Source organism: Onychostoma macrolepis, chromosome 01, assembly GCF_012432095.1.
Source record: "Onychostoma macrolepis isolate SWU-2019 chromosome 01, ASM1243209v1, whole genome shotgun sequence".
NCBI classification, from domain to species: Eukaryota; Metazoa; Chordata; class Actinopteri; order Cypriniformes; family Cyprinidae; genus Onychostoma; species Onychostoma macrolepis.
In genome coordinates this window covers 27,546,282-27,568,447 of record NC_081155.1, presented here as the reverse complement: position 1 = coordinate 27,568,447, position 22,166 = coordinate 27,546,282, and the positions used below count along the sequence as shown (strand labels likewise).

Sequence of the window (22,166 nt, the reverse complement as noted above, 5' to 3'; positions counted from 1 at the left end):
AGCATTCTCCATTCACCAGTTGTTGACATTTGTAAATAAAGGCAAGGCAAGGCAAGTTTATTTATATAGCACATTTCATACACAGTGGTAATTCAAAGTGCTTTACATAAAAGGACGTGAAATAGTCATTAAAAATAATAATAATCACAACAATAAAAACAAGGAATTAAAAAAATAAAATAAAATAAAACAAAATGATATAAAACTTGATTTAAAAATAATTTAAAACAGTTAAGAATAGAAAATGATTATGCATAGTGCAATCAGTTCGGACGTAGCACAGTGCTCATTTAACAAATGCACAGCTAAACAAATGAGTTTTGAGTCTGGATTTAAATGTGGCTAATATTTTAGCACATCTGATCTCATCTGGAAGCTGGTTCCAACTGCGGGCGGCAGAGCACGTGAGTGGAGCTGAGCGGTGAGAATTTCTACTTCCCGCTCCACCGCTCAAAATTCCAAATTTAAAATTCCTCTGCATGCCTAAAAACCTGCCGTTTTCAACCGAAGCCTTACGCCTGGGACACACTGCCTGCGTGGCGGACGTGGAGCGGGTTTGTTGCGTGACTCCTGCAGAAAAAAAATCCGCTACGCTTCTATTCTGTCGCAGGGCCGCGGTTGCGGTGTGGTTGGACCGCACCTGATACGCGCGTATTCCGCAGGCAGTGTGGCAGCTCTAATCTGTTAACATAGGCGTGGAAAGGAAAGTCAACACGCAGCAAACCCACTCCGCGACGCGTCCGCCACAGCAACAGCGACATCAGTCAAAATAGAACATATATTTATTTCAAACAAACACGATTAAAATACGAATCCTCACATACTGAAATCGTATCACCACATTCCTGTTCATGTTCAACATCATTATCATCTAGTGTTTTGACAGGAATTGTGCACCTGCACTGTAAAAAATTGCTGTAGTTTCTACAGCAAAATTTACAGAATTTTACTGTTTAAACATTTTACAAGATGTAGCTGTAATTCGCAATGCATTATGGGTCAAATAAGGTTTTACAGTTGTTAACTGTATATTTCCATGTCAACTGTAATTAATTTACAAGAAGCAGGTGTTATCACTGTAGCTCCTGCTTTTTACACTACTTTACTGTAGTGTGGCATTATGGGATTGCGCGCGCATCATTCAGATCTGAAATCCAGCGACTGGAGCAGTGCCAGAACGATTGAAGATTAGAGGCTTTATTCATAATTCCTGGTAAGTTCACTTAATTTTACTTAAGAAATATATCCTTTTATATTTATTTAAGTTAATGCATAAGTGATATCATGTCACAATAGCCTGCTATCACACATTTAGACAAGCAGCCTTGATCTGTGCAGTAAAATGGAAATTGCTATCATAGCATAGTTAGGCTAAATGCTGCATTTTTCTCATTTTGGCAGTTTAATTTTCTTATTGAGAGCATTTAAAGTAGTATTTACCCACCTTTTAACGTAATGCCCAGTGTGAACAATTGTCATAGTAACGTTAACTTCTATCTGTCGAAATAACTGCCAAACAGCAAAATATGTGAAATTTCATTTGTTTATATGTTTTCAACTGTCCCATATTGACGTGACATCTTACTATAATTAGAAACAACATGTAAATGAGAAATTGTGTCTATTGCCACTGTAGTTGTATTTGACATTAAAGCTTGTCCGGGGCAATTTTTTTGTGAAATACATCTTTACATGCCCGATTGGACAAGTTAGCCTGATTAAAACTTGAGTGAAAAAAAAAATAACTAGGGAAGCATCGAAATGCAAGACTGATTCTGATTTTGCTAATGTTACATTAAACAAACAAATAACCTTAACAACACACATAAACTCACGGAAGAAACATGAGGTAAATGTTCAAACTGTTGAGTTTATTTATAACACATGATATTGTTAAGTAGCATAACAAGTGATCTGTTGCTGATTATCATGATTGCAAATGTTACGTAGTTCAATAAACAATTGGTTAACATTAAGTTACTTACTTTTTAGACACAATTTTTATTTTTATGATAAGATTTTAACTATTGAAAGACTGACATTTTTATTTTTACCAGTAAAAGCCTTGCAATGTCTTTCTGCCAGTTTTAATAAATATTTATTTGCAACATCTTTGACTTGGTTTTTATTCATTTGTAAATGTATTAAGATAGTTCTCATGATAATTCATTTAAATCAGTATTTTACAGTTTACTGTTAAAATTATTCTTTGCAGCATTTTCATTGTTAAATTATTACAACATCATCTTGGATTTAGGGGTATTTACAAGATTTTATTGGCAACTTTTGTTGCCAGGTAAATACTGTACTTTAGTGAGATTACAAAATATTGCTGTAAAATATATTTACAGGATTTTATTGGCAACTTTTGTTGCCAGGTAAATACTGTACTTTCGTGAGATTACAAAATATTGCTGTAATATAAACTACAAGTTTAATTCAATGTTACTGTAAAAAATACTACAAATACACATACAGCAATTAACTGTGATTTGCTTTGCAGTATTATACTGTAATCCATTTTACAGCAATTAACAATTTTTACAAGATTTTATTGGAAACTTTTTTGCCAGTAACATCCTGTAAATTCTACGGTACATTTTTTACAGTGAGCAATCGCTCCGGCCTTTGGATAAAAACTCACTCTGCGCTCTGACTATATTTCGCACGCTCCGCTCCCCGCTCCGCTCACATGCTCTGGAAGGTGGCATAATAGCTAAAAGCGGACTCCCCTTGTTTTGTGTGAACCCATGGTATTTCTAACTGACTCGATCCTAATGATCTGAGTGGTCTGTTAGGTTTATGTTCTGTGAGCATATCTGCAATGTATTTAGGTCCTAGGCCATTGAGTGATTTATAAATGAGTAAAAGTACTTTAAAATCAATCCTAAATGCAAATGGAAGCCAGTGTAAGGACCTGAGGACTGGTGTGATATGCTGAGATTTTCTGGTTCTTGTCAGAATCCTGGCAGCAGCGTCTAATGGTCTTCTTTGGAAGGCCGGTGAGGAGACCATTACAATAGTCCACCCTGCTGGTGATAAAGGCATGAACAAGTTTCTCTAAGTCTGGACTGGACACAAAACATCTAATACTTGCAATGTTTTTGAGATGATAGTATGCTGATTTAGTTACTGCTTTGATATGTCTACTAAAACTAAGGTCTGTCTCCAGAATCACCTCAAGATTTTTGACTTGATTTTTAGTTGTTTGACCCCTAAAGTGAAGGTATGCATTCACCTTGAGAACTTCATCTTTGTTTCCAAATGCAATGGCTTCAGTTTTCTCCTTGTTAAATCCTGCAAAGTTACCTATGAAAGGAAGATTTGATATTGGTCTATAGTTGCTCAACATTGTGTTATCAAGATTGCGCTTTTTCAGAAGGGGCTTAACAACTGCAGTTTTCAGGGAGTTTGGAAAAGTCCCAGAAAGAAGTGAGGCGTTCTAAGAGATCTGCTTCTAAACAGTTAAGCACACTTTTGAAAAAAGATGTGGGAAGTGTGTCAAAATAGCATTCATTTACATACGATTTACATTACAGACAATTTAAGGTGCTGTACCTTCCAAAATTTCTTCCAAAATGTTGCTATCAATTGCTTCAAAAACAGACAGTCACTTCTTTTTGAAATTGCGGTCGAATCTGTGTGACCTCTGCATAACTAGAAGATATGCCAATCTCCTTTCTGATATTATTGATCTTCTCAGAAAAGAAGGAAGCAAACTCATTGCATTTGCTGTCTGACTTGGGGGGTTTGTTAGTCTAACATTAACATTCTTAACTTTTGAGTTAAATGAATCCAGGAGAAGATCAACAGAGTCTGCAGAAATGCTTGGTGTTAAAGATACAGCCTTCATAAATAGCACACTAGTGTTCTCATTAATGCATATCTTTCTGACAGAGACAGATCTAGATTCAGTGGTAACAGAGATCAATATATCAAAGAAAATACAGAAGTGGTCAGACAGTGCTACATCCTTAAAAACAATAGAGTACATGTTTAGACCTCTACTGATGAGTAAATCTAGAGTGTGTCCACGATTGTGTGTGGGTCCATGCACATGCTGAATCAGGTCAAAAGTGTTTAAAACAGTTATAATTTCTTTTGCAGTTTTGATTTCTGCATTATCTGTGTGAATATTAAAATGCCCTGCAATAGTAAAACTGTCAAACTCTGAGGAAAACATTGATAACAGTTCTGTGAACTCTTCCACAAAGGCTGGAGAGTATTTTGGAGGCCTGTAAATAATGATAAACAGAATGTGTGGAGCACCTTTCAGCACAATACCTATGTATTCAAAAGACAAATACTGACCAAATGACACTTGCTTGCATTGATAAACATTTTTAAATAGAGCAGCTCCACCTCCACCTCTCCTAACAGTCCTGCAGACACTTGTAAAATTAAAGTTAGGATTGACTTTCATTGAGGACTGTTGCACTGCAGCTGTCTTCTAGCCATGCTTCGTTTAGAAACATAAAATCCAGGTTGTTTGTGGTTATTAAATCATTGATCAGAAATTATTTTTTAGGGAGCAAATGTTTAAAAATGCTAACTTGATGGAACTGCATTTTGTCTCTACAGCAATCTTAGATTGGTGCATTACAGGCCGCTGATTAGATGGGTCAGCCATATGGCTTGAGAAGCCTTAGACTTTCTATCACGTGATAAAACAGAGATAGAGGAAGCCACAGGCACACTGGGTTCCTGCTTGTTCTGTAAACATTTGTGAATGTTGCAGCTAATATAGCGGGAACCCAACATATCACTGAGAGCTGTTATCAGTTGTTTTTTGTTCACCTACAGCCAATGGAGTAGGGTTTGTGCCCTGGCGTTGTGGCAGCGGTCGGAGAGCTCTCACAGGAGGAGGAGGGAGAGCTGGGCCTGCAGTCTTTGGTGGTTGGGGGGCCTGCCGTTTTTTAGTTGATATCTGGGGGCTTGCAGCGAAAGAGTGGGAGAGTTTGGTCCCAGCATACACCAGTTCCTCCATTTTCTGTGAGAAGCTTAGAAGTGAAGATGCTGGAGAGAGGGATATCACTGAAATGAATCACTAAATACATCACTGTCGGAGTTCCTGCTGCTGGTGCGAAAGCAACAAGGAAAATGCCCTGAGGGAGAAGTTCTTAGAACTAAGTTCCTAGAACTACACGGTGTGTGAAAGCTCATGTTAGGATTATCAAGGCCAGCATACATGCAGAAAAGCTGATTAAGACACAAAAGTTGTGTTTACTTTCCCCTTGTACATGTAAGCAACTTTCTATACCCCTAAGGGATTTATAACCTTATTCCCCCTGACACTGATAAAGATCAAGTATTACATCTGAGGAAAACATTTATTGCTCTTGGTTGCCTGATTTGTTTAACTTCATATCATAGCTTGTGCGACGCTGTGTTGTAATAATGGGATTGCCCTCACCCCTTCAGTTTTTTCCCCCACATTTTTGTTGCTGCCTTTTGTTGAACTTTTATTTTTCATGTCAATCTACACTACACATACCATAAGGATATGGCAAAAACTGATGTGTGACAACTTTGCAAATTTATTAAAAAGGAAAAACTGACATAAGTACATTGCCCTATTCATACCTCTAACTTACTACTTAGTTGAAGCACCTATACAGTCAAGTCAAGTCACCTTTATTTATATAGCGCAGATTGTGTCAAAGCAACTTTCCAATATCACAAAAGGAAATAGTGTGTCAATAATGTAAAATGACAAGATTAAACACTCAGTTTTCAGTTAAAGGCATTTCATTATTGAATTCAGTGATGTCATCATCCAGTTCAGTTCAATTTAAATAGTATCTGTGCAATCAAGTCGGCGATATCGTTGGAAATTAAGTGTCTCCAACTAAGCAAGCCAGAGGCGACAGCGGCAAGGAACCAAAACTCCATCAGTGACAGAATGGAGAAAAGAAAAAAAGTAAAAAACAGCCTCAAGTCTTTTTTGGGTACGAGGCAGCAAGCTTTGCACATCTGCATTTGGCAATTTTCTGCCATTTTTTCCCCTCACCTCTTACATCTTAAGCTGTGTCAGGTTGGATGGGGATGAGAGACATTTCAGTTTCCTCTAGAAATGTTTGATTGGGTTCAAGGCTGGACTATTCGAGGACATTCACAGAGTTGTCCATAAGCCATTGTCTTATGGCGCTTTTCCACTGCATGGTACGGCACCATACGGTTCAGTACGGCTCAGTACGGCTCACTTTTGGGGGGTTTTCCACTGGGTACAGTACCTGGTACGTTTTTTTAGTACCACCTCAGCCGAGGTTCCAAGCGAACCGTACCATTACCAAAACGTGACATGTAAACTCTGCTGATCACTAATTGGCTGGAGAAAATCGTCACTGCCTGCGTCACTGAACTTGCGGCAAGAGACACAACAGACCCGCTAGATTTAAATCAGCATAGCCAGCGAAGGATCGAACGCAACTGTTTTGAATGAGCGCACCTTTCTTTTACAATAAATACAATAAAACTAAAAATATAACAAAATAACTAAACATATAATAAAATACCTAACTACATAATACTATTATTGTTAGAAATTGCAACAAAATAAAAAATAGAAATATTAACTTTTGAACTGCAGAGGAGAACTGGCCCCCCGACAGCCTGGTTTCTCCAAAGGTTTTTTTCTCCATTCTGTCACAGAGGGAGTTTTGGTTCCTTGCCGCTGTCGCCTCTGGCTTGCTCAGTTGGGGACACTTAATTTCTAGAGATTTTCGCCGATTTGATTGCACAGATACTATTTAAACTAAACTAAGCTAGACAATGACATCTCTGAATTCAATAATGAAATGCCTTTAATTGAAAATTGAGTATTTAATCTTATCATTATACATTACTGACACTTTATCCTCCAATTTGATACTGTTAAGTGCTTTGACACAATCTGTATTGTTAAAAGCGCTATATAAATAAAGGTGACTTGACTTTTAACAACCAAAAAATGGCTGTTTCGTGATCTGTTGAGGAAGTACAGACTGTCCCCTCGTTGATAGCCGAGGAGCGGATCCAGCGAGAGCATGATGGAGCGACGCGGAATTAAAATGTTTTTCAGGAGTCATGGCAGTAGAGACGGCGCAACTATAACGACACGTGAATAATCCCGATCACTCTAAAGCAGTACTAAACTGCCGTGCTGAAACGTGCCGAGCCGAGTCATACCACACAGTGGAAAAGCGCCATTAGAATCTTCAATAAAAGGAGAATCTTCTGCTCAGTCTGAGGTTCTGAATGCTCTGGACTAGGTTTTCATTAAGGCTATCTCTATATTTTGCTGCATTGAGCTTTTCTTATACTCTGACTGAGTCCTTCTACTGAGTCCCTGATCTGAAATACACCCCCCACAGAAAGAGGCTGCTACCATCACAGTCTACTTTCAGGATGGTACTGTGCTGGTCAGGAAGCAGACAGACTGGCTAAACCGACTGTCTGCTAGCCGCCTCACGTCACAGAAGTCAGTTAACTCTCAGCACATAGAAACTTATTTACCTAGATATCACATTATAGAGACTGTGTCTGTTCCCCGAACTAGAAAATACAGAAAACACCCAAACCAAAGTAATAGTAACAATTTAATTGATGTTCAACAAATAAAAAACAGATATAATACAGATAAACACATGATAAAGCTTGGCTTATTGAATATTAGATCCCTTTCTTCAAAAGCACTTTTTGTAAATGATATGGTCACTGACCATAAACTAGATGTGCTTTGTTTGACAGAAACCTGGCTAAAACCAGATGATTACATTACTTTAAACGAGTCTACACCCCAAGATTACTGTTACAAACATGAACCGCGTCCAAAAGGTAAAGGGGGAGGTGTTGCTACAATTTATAGCAATATTTTCAGTATCTCTCAGAGGTCGGGTTTCAAGTATAATTCGTTCGAAGTAATGGTGCTTCATATAACGTTATCCAAAGAAACAAGTGTTAATGATAAATCCCCTGTGAAGTTTGTACTGGCTACTGTATACAGGCCACCAGGGCACCATACAGACTTTATTAAAGAATTTGCTGATTTTCTATTGGACTTAGTGCTGACTGCAGATAAAGTCCTAATTGTTGGTGATTTTAATATCCATGTTGATAATGAAAAAGATTCGTTGGGATCAGCATTTATAGACATTGTAAACTCTATTGGTGTTAAACAACACGTGTCAGGACCTACTCATTGTCGAAATCATACTCTAGATTTAATACTGTCACATGGAATTGATGTCAGTGGCATTGAAATTTGGCAGCAGAGCGATGATATCTCAGATCATTATCTAGTCTCCTGTATATTCCGTATAGCTAAAGCTGTAAAGCCAAATCCTTGTTACAAATATAATAGAACCATTACATCTACCACAAAAGACTGCTTTATAAATAATCTTCCTGACTTATCTCAGTTCCTCAGCATACCCAATAGCTCAGAACAACTTGATGATGTAACAGGAATTATGGACTCTCTCTTTTCTAGCACTTTAGATATGGTTGCTCCTTTACGCTTAAGGAAGATTAAGGATAAGAGTCCAACACCGTGGTATAATGAGCACATTTGCGCCCTAAAGAGAGCAGCCCGGAAAATGGAGCGCAGCTGGAGGAAAACTAAACTAGAGGTATTTCGTTTAGCTTGGCGGGAAAGTACCCTATCCTACAGAAAAGCATTAAAAACTGCTAGATCTGATTACGTTTCGTCTCTTCTAGAAGAAAACAAGCATAACCCTCTGTATTTATTCAATACAGTGACTAAATTAACGAAAAATAAAGCATCAACAGGTGTTGGCATTTCCCAAGAGCATAGCAGTAATGACTTTATGAACTACTTTACTTCCAAGATCGATACTATCAGAGATAAAATTGTATCCTTGCAGCCGTCAGCTACAGTATCGCATCAGATAGCGCACTATAGATCCCCTGAGGAACAATTCCATTCATTCTCTACTGTAGGAGAGGAAGAATTGTATAAACTTGTTAAATCATCTAAACCAACAACATGCATGTTAGACCCTATTCCATCTAAACTACTAAAAGAGCTGCTTCCAGAAGTCATAGATCCTCTTTTGGCTATTATTAATTCATCATTGTCATAAGGATATGTCCCCAAAACCTTCAAATTGGCTGTTATTAAGCCTCTCATTAAAAAAACACAACTTGACCCCAAAGATCTAGTTAACTACAGACCGATCTCAAATCTCCCTTTTCTGTCAAAGATACTACAAAAGGTAGTATCCTCACAATTATATTCCTTCCTAGAGAAAAATGATATCTGTGAGGAATTCCAGTCAGGATTTAGATCGTATCATAGTACTGAGACTGCTCTCATTGTGGTTTACTTTCCAAATATTACAAATTCAATCAAAATCCTGAACATTTTTTTTTTTTTTTATAAATATAATTAAAATGCAAGATCTCTTTTTTTCCTCGTTCTTACTGCTGGTTTTAAGATGTAGACTGATGCTCTAAAGGCGGCTGGCCTTGATTTGAACTTTTTTTTACTCGCAGCATTGCTTCACTCGCCGGGCTTCCTGTTTACAAGTGACAACACGCAACATCATTGATTGCCGCGGAGAAACGGATAATCCGTATAGGATTTTTTTATTTTTTATTTATTTATTTCTTTTCTCCTCAAACGTCTTTCCACGTTTGGGTGTTGCGACGGGCATGGAGAGAAAGAAGTGGTTGCTCCTTGCCTTTCTTTGTTTTACTTTTTCTTTGTCCTTATTTATTTTTGGGGGCACCTACTACCGGAATGGCTATTCCTGTCCAGTGCTCCCAATACCGTATGAATTATATAAAGGCACGTGTGCATATGGCTGCTTATTTAATGTCGCATCATTCCCTCTGCCCCTATTTTTTCCCTCTGACACTGTTGACTTGGTCTGTCAGTCTAGTGTCATGATGTTATATGACAACTTTTCCACTATTTCTTGTGTGCCCCTAGACTCCAATTTTGGTCGGAGAAACAATGAATTGTACAAGAAATCACTTAAGCTAAAATGTTTAATTGCTTTATTATTGTTGATGTCAGGAAATGTGCAGCCAAACCCAGGCCCAGACACCCCCATAGGTTTTAACACCCCGGCAGATTTTAAAGAAAGGTCTGGTCTTGGTTTTTTTTCATTTGAATGTACGCAGTCTTGTTCCTAAAATGGACACGTTGCGTATCTGGGCTCACTCTACAGACACTGATGTAATTGTCTTGTCTGAAACCTGGTTAAGTAAATAGGTTTCAGATAAAGAAATCAATATAAGTGGTAATAATGTTTTTAGGACTGACCGCCCTAATAGAGGTGGGGGTGTAGCAATCTACATCAAAAACCAGTATCAAGTTAATGTACTGCTATCAATATCGTTAGTTAAAAAGTTTGAGTTTTTAGCTTTGGAGCTCAAAGTCTCTAAATCACTTTGTATAACAGTCATTGGTTGTTATAGGACACCTTCAGCTGTTAGCGGTGCTCTGTCTTCCTTAATGCAACTCCTTTCTGATTTTAACTCTAAGGAATTAGTAGCCTTCGGATATCTTAATTGGAACTGGTTACAACCAGTATCTTATGATTTTAGAGCTTATTGTGATTCATTAAATCTTTTTCAGATTGTTGACAGTCCCACACGGCCTGGAAAAATCATCGCTGATAGATGTGATTCTAACTAACGTCCCTTATAAGTATTCAACTGCTTCTATATTTACAAATGACATTAGTGATCACTGTGTCGTAGCAACAGTTCGAAATACTAAAATACCTAAAACCAAACCACGCATTATAGTTAAACGTAATATGAAGCACTTCTCAGAACAAGAATTCCTTCACGATTTATCTAATTATGACTGGGAAAAAATTTATATTAGTACAGATGTTGATAGTGCCTGGAACCTCTTTTATGAGGGGTTTACCAATATAATTAATAAGTATGCTCCACTAAAGAAGTACAGAATTAAAGGCCGAAATAATGCTTGGTTTTCTCCTGATTTAGCAAATATTCTCCATGAGCGCAACGTGGCGTGGGCAAAAGCCAGAAAATCAAATCAGAGCTCTGACTGGCTGGTTTTCAGGCAATTGCGTAATGCATGTACTCTAAAAATTAGAAAAGCCAAAGCTGATTATTTTCTTTCTCAAACCACTCATAACCTGAATAATCCATCAAAATTTTGGAAAACTATCAAATCATTATCAGAAAGTAGTAAAGACCAGGAGCTTCCTTCAAGCATTGTGATAGACTCTCAAAAACTTATTGATAAGACCAAAATACTTGATTCTTTCAATGAACATTTCACAGCCTCAGGATTTTTATTTGAGTCACTTAATACTCAATATGAGTGTTCTTCTACAGTGGAGATTGTTGGTTCGGATCCTTCTAGTCAGTCTTTTAGTTTCAGTCCTATTACAGTTTCAGATGTAAATAAAGCCCTCAAGCACTTGGACACGACAAAATCTGCAGGCCCTGATAAACTGGATCCCTACTTTTTAAAGCTAGCAGTAAATTTTATTGCCATGCCTTTAAGTAATATTTTTAATCTGTGCTTAAACACAAATGTCATTCCTTCCATCTGGAAATCAGCCTTTGTGGTTCCCCTGTTAAAAGGTGGTGACCCTTCTATCTGAAATAACTACAGACCGATCTCTAAATTGTCTGTTCCGGTCAACGTTGTAGAGTCCCTTGTCAGTGATCAATTAAAGGATTTTTTTAACAGTAATAATGTTTTATCTGACTTCCAATCTGGTTTTAGAAAAAGGCATAGTACAACATCGGCAGCTCTTAAGGTTTTAAATGACTTTATTGAAACTATAGACAACAAGCAGCATTGTGCAGCCCTTTTTATTGACCTTTCTAAGGCATTTGATACAGTGGACCACACAGTGCTTAAGCACAGACTCTATAGGGCTGGACTTTCTGTGTGCAGATGGAGGGAAACACCTCTCGCTATCTCAAAATAACAAAAGGCGTGCCTCAGGGGTCAGTCTTGGGGCCATTGCTTTTTATCCTATATATAAATAATATTGATAGTAACGTGTATAAAGGAAAATTTCATTTTTATGCAGATGACACTGTACTGTATTGCTCAGCACCCACTGCAGACCAGGCCCTCTCACAATTACAACTTGATTTTAACACGCTTCAACAGAATCTTTATGATTTAAAACTTGTTTTAAATCCTGAAAAAACAAAAAAGTTATGCTTTTTTCAAATTCGAAATCCAAATTAAATCTGCCTTCAATCCTCACTTCCCAGGGTATGAAGATTGAATGTGTTTCTAAATACAGATATCTTGGTATTTTAATAGATGAATCTCTTTCTTTTACTTTTCATATTCAGCAGCTAGCAAAAAGATTAAAACTTAAACTAGGGTTTTATTTCAGAATCAAATCCTGCCTTTCGTTTGAATCTAGAAAAAGGCTGGTTGAAGCTACTTTTATGTCTATAATTGACTATGGTGATGTCTTATACATGCATGCTTCGTCTCAAAGTTTGCATGCACTGGACACTGTATACCATGGAGCTCTGAGGTTCATCACTGGTTTTAAAGTCCTCACTCACCACTGTGAACTGTATGAACGTGTTGGACGGCCTTCTCTTGCAACGCGGAGACTTCAACACTGGTATATTTTTATATATAAGGCTATTGTAGAACCTGGTCGAAAAGAACGCACACGCATAATCTTAACAGAACATTCCTGAGTTCCTCCCTCCATCGTAATAGTCGTAAAAGTTACAAATGACCAACAAAACGCCCAAGGTATCTGACTAAGCTTCCTGCCTGTTCTCCTTATCATCTCATGAAGCTGGGAGGAGAACATCTGGCCATCCTTTGAAGAACAGAATCTTCAATGTTGTTCCTGACCAGGTTACCATAAATAAAGTCGAATAAACGGACAGTACAAAGTACGGGGAATCTGGACATGCTCCAGCACAGACCCTCCCTGAGTCCCCTGACTGCTTTTGACCATAATTCAATGATGGTATCAACAAGGAAAGACAGATATATGTTGACCAGACTTGGATTAAACGTTATTTTGATTACAATAAGGTGAAAAGGATGAATGTTGACTTTTAGCATCATAAGGTATGATTATAACACTTTATAGAAATCTGCTAGGATATTTCCTCCAAGTGACACATTTATTAGCAGATAATGTATGCACGAAAAAGAAGTCGTGCTGGGCGGGGCTCCGCCCTACAGAGACAATGTGATTGGATCAGACAGTGGATAGGATGGACTCACCTCTGTCCGATAAAAACAGACACCCAACTTTGCAAAGCGGTGGGTTGAACAACTGGGAACAACTGGTGAAACTGCAAGGAAACTTGGCTGAAAGTTTGGGCGTTGCCCCCTGATCGCGCTGCGAAACATCTGGCTGATCATCTCAAAAGACTTCAACACCCTGTCCATGTCTGACCAAAGAAAACTTGCAAAGCCGCCGCGTAAGAACTTCAAACTTGCCATTCACGCGCTGCCAGGAAGCCATCAAATCCAAAAGGAGGAATCCCGAGTGACGTCACACGATAACAACACGTCAGCAGGAAAGTCCGGGGCTTCCCTCCAGTAACCCTCCTCAAGAAGAACAGCCTTCAACAACTCAAAGCAAGTAAAACAAACAAATCTCTAATTCGCTGAGTTGAATTGAATGAATCTTTAAAAGATAACGATAACCGAGTCTTCTGTTTGTGACGTCCCAAGGTCGTCTTTCTCAGGAAAAGAGAATAGCTTAACTTTCATCAAACTGCTTTTATCTTGCCGTAATGTGTGTATGTGTGTGTATGTGTTCTGTTTTTGTAGTGTATCCTAGAATAGTAAATAAACTCTCGATTCATTTTTAATGAATAGTCTGGTGCCGTGATTTTCAAATCTTAAATTATTTGCCATAGATCGTGTTACCTGTTGCTCAAACAAATTTCCCAATCAATTCTGTATTATTATCAACAATAAGCCGAAATACTAAAATATACTGTATTAATACTCGCTGGTCGAGTCGTTAATAAGGTGTAAATTATACAATTTTGATTAATATCAATTAATCAGATCAAAACCGAATTTCTACGATTTGGTTCCCTAAAGCTAAAATTTATAAATGAAGGATAAAACCTTACATTACACTATCTTAGGTCTACTTCCATCCTATCTTCTGACCTACATCAGTGTAATTAATATCGGGACTTACAATCTTCGTTCCCAGGATTTTATCCTTTTGTCTCCGTTTGATAATACCTAGAATATCAAAATCGACTGCGGGCGGCAGATCCTTTTCCTATTTAGCACCCAAACTCTGGAACAATCTACCTAACACTGTTCGGGAGGCAGACACACTCTGTCAGTTTAAATCTAGATTAATAAAGACCCATCTCTTTAGCCTGGCTTACACATAACACACTAATACGCTTCTATTATTCAAATCCGTTAAAGGAATGTTAGGCTGCATTAATTAGATCAACCGGAACCGGGAACACTCCCCATAACACACGATGTACTCGTTACATCATAAGTAGAATGGCATCTACGCTAATATTTGTCTGTTTCTTTCCTATTCTGTTTCTCAGTCCGTATCCAATCAGATGGTGGATCAGCACCAAGAGATTATGTCTGCAGCCCTGATCATCGGCGGAGGCCAGGACACCCAGATGAGCCCCAGAGACATATCCCCAGTGAAGGCCTCGATTAAAATACAATAAAACTAAAAATATAACAAAATAACTAAAAATATAATAAAATACCTAACTACATAATACTATTATTGTTAGAAATTGCAACAAAATAAAAATAGAAATATAAACTTTTGAACTGCGGGTTTCGTCTGGTCAGAGGAGAACTGGCCCCCCGACTGAGCCTGGTTTCTCCCAAGGTTTTTTTTTCTCCATTCTGTTACAGAGGGAGTTTTTGGTTCCTTGCCGCTGTCGCCTCTGGCTTGCTCAGTTGGGGACACTTAATTTCTAGCGATTATCGCCGATTTGATTGCACAGATACTATTTAAACTAAACTGAGCTAGACAATGACATCTCTGAATTCAATAATGAAATGCCTTTAACTGAAAATTGAGTGTTTAATCTTACCATTATACATTTCTGACACTCTATCTTTCAATTTGATACTGTTAAGTGCTTTGACACAATCTGTATTGTTAAAAGCGCTATATAAATAAAGGTGACTTGACTTGACTGGTGATGAGCAGTACCTGGTTTCCTCCATTCATGATGCTTGGAACTGAGTTGCAGTTGTTTCTCACAGGCTGAGTCATTTACAATATAAGAACAATATCTTTACTACCACCTTTTTATCAATTTAACACATCCTTGAACTGAATTACAACCATTTTTATACATAGCCCCCCCATTTTCAGGGGCTCAAATGTAATTGGACAAATAAATATAATCATAAATAAATATTCATTTTTAATATTTTGTTGAGACTGCCTTAGGTCTGGAACTCATGGATTATTACCAAAAATTGGGTTTCCTCTTTTGTGATCCTTTGCCAGGCTTTTACTGCAGCTGACTTCAGTTATTTACTGTTTGTGGGTCTTTCTGCCTTTAGTTTTGCTTTTAGCAAGTGAAATGCATGCTCAATCAGGCTGAAATCAGGAGAGTGACTTGGCCATTGCAGAATATTCCACTTTTTTACCTTCAAAAACTCCATACTGCCTTTGCAGTATATTTTGGGTTATTTCCACTTGTACTATGAAGCGCCGTCCAATCAACTTTTGACTGCATTTGGCTGAATCTGAGCAGACAGTATATCCCTATACACTTCAGAATTCTTCCAGCTGCTTCTGTCTTCTGTCATGTCATCAATAAACACCAGTAACCCAGTGCCACTGGAAGCCATGCATGCTCATGCCATTACACTGCTCCACCATGATTCACAGATGCTGTTGTATGCTTTGGATCATGAGCTGTTCCAACCCTTATCCATACTTTTTTCTTCCCGTCATTCTGGTACAGGTCGATCTTAATTTCAGCCGTCCAAAGAATGCTTTTCCAAGAGTGGTCTGGCTTTTTTAGTGTTTAGTGTCCAGCAGCAGCAGCAAGCGCAACTGACTTCAGCGCAGCTGAAGAGTTCTGCGTTCAAATGCACGCAATAGGCTAAAGCTTGCCGCAAAGCCCCAGCAAACATAATTACCATGAATGTGTCCAGGGGAAATATAGGAGATATTTGAATTATTTACTAATGAACTAGTGTTTTCTGAGTCCGTTTCGCAAGGATGAAGTTGCTGATCCTGACTCGCCGTCTCCTCATTAGATGCGCCTTTAGAGAGAAATGCATCTTTATGGATTATGGTTATAATAAAAGAGTTTTTGCTTTTGATTTTTTTATTTTGTTAAGTGGTAATTTAAAGCTTTCTATAGATATATTTATCATGTCTGTGAGGCATGTATTCGCTCAGCTTCGGTTCATTTTGCACCTGTTCAAGACGAGATGGCAGAAAGCGCATCATGTTTGTTTTCTTTGTTTTATAAAATCACAACATTTTGTTGATATTGTGAGTGCACACAAATAAAAGTAGACCCTTTACAGTTCCGAATGATGTATTACTCTTACCTTTATCAGAAAAATTACTGCGTAGACTATTTTAAGTTGTTTCCACTGAAAAAAATGCAAGTGAAATAAGTACATTGCCCTATTCATACCCCTAACTTACTACTTAGTTGAAGCCCCTATACAGTCAAGTCAAGTTGAGTCAAGTCAAGTCACCTTTATTTATATAGCGCTTTTAACAATACAGATTGTGTCAAAGCAACTTTCCAATATCACAATAGGAAATAGTGTGTCAATAATGTAAAATGACAAGATTAAACACTAAATTTTTTGCCCTGGTGATATAGGCTAGTGCACATTATTATTATAGCGCAGGTTTAACGTTTAAACATTGTTGTATGCTTGAACTCTTTTAGTATATCTATAGATTTTATTTTAGGCAAGTCCTGATGATTTGAGAAGGCTAAATTGATCAAACATTGGCTATGATCAGCTCAGTGTCTGCCGCTGGCCGCTTAGTCGTTACTTTAAAAAACAAAAACTTATATTTAACAAACAAAAATGCTCCAAACGTTTTTCTAAATTAACTTCATAAAAAAACTAAACAAATATAATAATTTTGCCATTACATACAAAACTGAACTATTTTAATAGCCGAAACGGTAGTATAAGCTGTTTTGGGAGAAGGGGGGAAAAAGACGGGCTCGGGTCAGACTCGGGCCAGTAATTCCGATAAGCTGTCGGACACAGACCGGGCCACAGCTAGGGCCTGAGCATCTCGGGCCAGGGCCGGGCTAGGGCCTAAACTTGAGGCCCGTGTAGGGCTCTACTTGTTTGCACCTTGTGGTGAACCCTCTGTATTTGCTCTCATGAAGTCTTCTCTTGATTGTAGACTTTGACAGGATTTTAGTGCTGCGTTTGAGACTATTGCCCACAATATTCTTTTGAATAGACTAGAAAACTTTGTTGGCATTAGTGGAAGTGCATTGGCATGGTTCAAATCGTACTTATCTGACCACCATCAACCCGTAGCAGTGAATGAAGAGGTATCATATCGATCACAAGTGCAGTATGGAGTACCTCAAGGCTCAGTACTAGGGCAGTTACTTTTCACGCTTTGCATGTTACCCTCGGGAGATATCATCAGGAAACAAGGTGTTAGCTTTCATTGTTATGCTGATGATACTCAGCTCTATATTTCTTTGCGGCCTGGCGAAACATACCAATTAGAAAACGGAATGCATAGTCGATATAAAAGACTGGATGAATGAATGAATGAATGATGCATTTATATAGCGCTTTATTGTGTATTGCTGTACACCCAAAGCGCTTTACAATCATATGGGGGGGGGGTCTCTTCTCAACCACCACCAGTGTGCAGCATCCACTTGGATGATGCGACGGCAGCCACAGGACAACGGCGCCAGTGCGCTCACCACACACCAGCTACAGGTGGAGAGGAGAGAGAGTCATAGAGCCAATCAAGTGGATGGGGATTATTAGGAGGCCATAATAGACAGGGGCCAGTGGAGGCAATTTGGCCAGGACACCGGGGTTATACCCCTACTCTTTACAATAAGTGTCATGGGATTTTTAATGACCACAGAGAGTCAGGACCTTGGTTTAACGTCTCATCCGAAAGACGGTGCTTTTTGACAGTATAGTGTCCCCGTCACTATACTGGGGCATTAGGACTCACACAGACGACAGGGTGAGCACCCCCTGCTGGCCTCACTAACACCTCTTCCAGCAGCAACCTAGTTTTCCCAGGAGGTCTCCCATCCAGGTACTGACCAGGCTCAGCCCTGCTTAGCTTCGTGGGCAACCGGTCTTGGGCTGCAAGGTGATATGGCTGGGGCAATTTCTGGATGTTGAGTAATTTCTTCCTGCTAAATTCTGAAAAAACAGAGGTGTTAATTGTCGGACCTAAAAACCCCATATGTAATAACCTAGAACATTATCTAACACTTGATGGCTACTCTGTCAATTCTTCATCATCAGTTAGGAACCTAGGTGTGCTGTTTGATAGCAATCTTTCATTTGAAAGCCATGTTTCTAGCATCTGTAAAACTGCGTTTTTTCATCTCAAAAAATATATCTAAATTGCGAACTATGATCTCAATGTCAAATGCAGAAACGTTAATTCATGCGTTCATGACCTCAAGGTTAGATTATTGTAATGCTTTATTGGGTGGTTGTTCTGCACGCTTAATAAACAAACTCCAGCAGGTCCAAAATGCAGCAACTACAGTTCTTACTAGAACCAGGAAGTATGACCATATTAGCCCAGTTCTGTCAACACTGCACTGGTTCCCTATTAAACATCATATAGATTTTAAAATCTTATTAATTACTTTGAATGGTTTAGCATGGTTTAGCGCGCTCTTATTGCATCTTAGTCCTCCACACCTGCTGCATTCTCAAAACTCTGGCCATTTGATAATAGGAGGAGAACTGGCACCCTGACTGAGCCTGGTTTCTCCCAAGGTTTTTTTTTCTCTATTCTGTCACCGATGGAGTTTTGGTTCCTTGCGGCTGTCGCCTCTGGCTTGCTTAGTTGGGGACACTTAATTTCCAGCGATATCGTTGACTCGATTGCACAGATACTATTTAAACTGAACTGAGCTGGATGATGGCATCACTGAATTCAATGATGAACTGCCTTTAACTGAAAATTGAGTGTTTACTATTGTCCTTTTGCATTATTGACACACTATTTTCCTATTTGATACTGTAAAGCTGCTTTGACACAATCTGTATTGTTAAAAGCGCTATATAAATGAAGGTGACGTGACTTGACTTGACAGCGACACTCCTGCCTCCTGGAGAGTGTTCTTCAATTGGCTGGATTTTGTGAAAGGGCTTTCTTTACCATGGAGAGGATCCTCCGATCATCCACCAATGTTGTCCTCTGGCCTATCCAGGCCTTTTTATGTTGCTAAGCTCACTAGTGCGTCCTTTTTTTCTCAAAATGTTTTGATTTTGAAGCCTGTTTCACTTGCATGGAGAGCTCCTTTGACTGCATTATGTGGGTTCACAGCAACAGCTTCCAAATGCAAATGGCACACTTAGAATCAATTCCAGAACTTTTACCTGTTTAGTTGATGTAGAAATATCAAATGAATAGCCCACGCATGTCCATGAAAGAGCTTTTGAGTCAACTGTCCAATTACTTATGGTCCCTTGAAAAAGGGGGAAGTACATATTAAAGAGCTGTAATTCCTTATCCTTTCCTCCAATTTTGATGTGAATACTCTCAAATTAAAGCACTTTAAGCCTATATTTATTATATAACTGCAACTTAAATATGTTTTGGTCAGCAGCTAAAATAATACAATTTTTTACAATTTTTATTATTTTAGCTGCTGACCAAAACATATTTAAGTTGTTTTATGGACCTAACTGTACATGCTTGCATGCTGTGTACTGGGTCACACTTTATTTTAAGGTCCAATTCTTTCTATTAACAAACCATTAACTATGACTTTTGCCTCAATACAATTCTAATTTGCTGCTTATTAATAGTTAGTAAGATAGTTATGTTTAGGTATTCGGTAGGACTAGGGATGTAATCCGCATCTGTGTACTGTAATCTGCATGTGAAGTCAAGTCACCTTTATTAATATAGCACTTCATACAATACAGATTGTGTCAAAGCAGCTTTACTGTCACGAATCCAGTCTGTGCACTTCCGTTCATTCACCACCAGAGGTCACTCGCTCACCACATTGACTCACACCATACACAACACTGGACTCCAATTCCCATCATCCAACACTGATCACAGCTGTCACCAATCACTCATTGCACTAATCACACGCACACCTGATCCCACGCACACACTGATCACACACCTTATATAACCCTGGACTTTGTTTCCCTCACTGCCGAGTATTGTATGCGTTTACCGCTCCCCTAGCCGTAGCAACTCTACAGAGCCCCTGTTAGTTTGGATTGTGTTTTCCCCGTGTTTGTTCTACCCGTGTTCCCTGGATTAACCCTTGCCTTGCCGTCTGGACACTGTTTGCCCCCCATTGGATTCTAGCCCGTGTTCCCTGGATTATCTCTCTGCCTTGCCCACTGGATACTGTTTGCTGATCATCGACCTTCGCTTGCCCTAGGATTACTCTTTGTCTGGTCCCTGCCATACCTGTTTGCCATTGCTCGACCCTGCCTGTATTTATGACCATGCCTGTTAATAAAAGCTTGCATTTGGATCCGCACGTCTCACGTCTCATCAGCCCTGTTACATTTACAGTGTTAAACAGGAAAATAGTGTTTCAGTAATGCAAACAAAATTAAATTCTGCTGTAAAGCAGCATTAAAAAGAGGAAAATACTACCGTGAAAAGGCAAAAGACCGTAACTTCTGGAGAATGAGTTATTGCTATTTTTGGGACATTCAAGACCCCTTTATCATGTGGATAAGTATCTTGACTCAAATTCATTTTTTTTTTTTTGAGAAAATAATGGTTGTATTAACAGAAACTTAGAAAAGTCCAGGAGAAACCAAGGCAGAACACTGTATAACATCAGTTACCGCTCTTTGACTTTGTTTTTGAACGCTCAAATTGAGTTACGGTACTCTGCCTTTGTTTAGCCATTTGTCAATGTGAAGTTACTGTGGTAACACTTTATAATAACTGCACAATATGAATCATTAGGTAAGCATTAGTAAATAGTCAGTTCATCCTTTATAAAGCATCGTCCCAACATTAAGTGTCATTAGTAAGCAGTTTATAAATACAGCTATAAATGCCTTGTTCTTGATTTATAAGCATATCTATTACAAAGGAGATTTAAAGGCTCAGTTATCTTCCTAACAGAAAAAATAAACAAATACAACACAGAGGGATACATTTACATTTACATTTAATCATTTAGCAGACGCTTTTATCCAAAGCGACGTACAATATGAGAACAATAGAAGCAATGAGACCATCGAGAGTGAAGCAGTATACAAGTGCCATGACAAGTTTCAGTTAGCCCAGCACAGTACACGTAGCTAGGGTTTTTTTTTTTTTTTTTTTAGAGATAGAATAGGCAAGTGTTAGTATTAGTTGGTCAGGTGCTGGCGAAAAAGATGCGTCTTTAGATGTTTCTTGAAAATGGATAAAGATTCAGTTGTTCGAATTGTGATTGGGAGGTCATTCCACCAGCTGGGCACAGTCCAGGAAAAGGTCCGTGAGAGGGATTTGGTACCTCTTTGTGATGGCACCACAAGGCGTCGTTCACTTGCAGAACGCAAGCTTCTGGAGGGTGCAATAAGTTTGAACTAGTGAGTTTAGATATATTGATGCAGTGCTAGTTGTTGTCTTGTAGGCAAACATCAGTACCTTGAATCTGATGCGAGCGGCTATTGGTAGCCAGTGTAACGTGATGAAGAGAGGGGTAACGTGAGCTTTCTTTGGTTCATTATAGACCACTCTGGCTGCTGCATTCTGGATCAGTTGCAGAGGCTTGATAGTACATGTGGGAAGGCCCGCCAAGAGAGCATTACAATAGTCCAGTCTGGAGAGAACAAGAGCTTGGACGAGGAGTTGTGCGGCATGCTCAGACAGGAAGGGTCTAATCTTCCTAATGTTGTATAAGGCGAATCTGCAGGAACGGGCCGTTGTAGCAATATGGTCTGTGAAGCTTAACTGATCATCGATCACAACTCCAAGGTTCCTGGCCGTCCTGGAAGGAGTTATGGTTGACGAACCCAG

At 38.8% G+C, this 22,166-nt stretch overlaps 1 protein-coding gene across 12 annotated transcripts in view; it reads right to left on the bottom strand.

Moving 5' to 3' along the window:
• LOC131540449 (male-specific lethal 3 homolog) overlaps window positions 1-22,166 on the bottom strand; it is a 223,412-nt gene that overhangs the window by 24,518 nt on the left and 176,728 nt on the right. The window contains exons 17-19 of one of the 12 annotated variants that reach the window (XR_009271278.1): window positions 4,802-5,016; window positions 3,239-3,309; window positions 2,918-3,032 (exon numbers count right to left, since the gene is read on the bottom strand). The exons of 5 other annotated variants lie outside the window; for them this stretch is intronic. Coding sequence is in view for 2 of the 7 variants with exons in the window: in XM_058775324.1 (XP_058631307.1) it covers window positions 4,917-5,016 (100 nt within the window). In the remaining 5 variants the exon portion in view is untranslated. 6 more of the 12 variants (XR_009271276.1, XR_009271275.1, XR_009271279.1 and 3 more) reach the window with 6 other exon arrangements.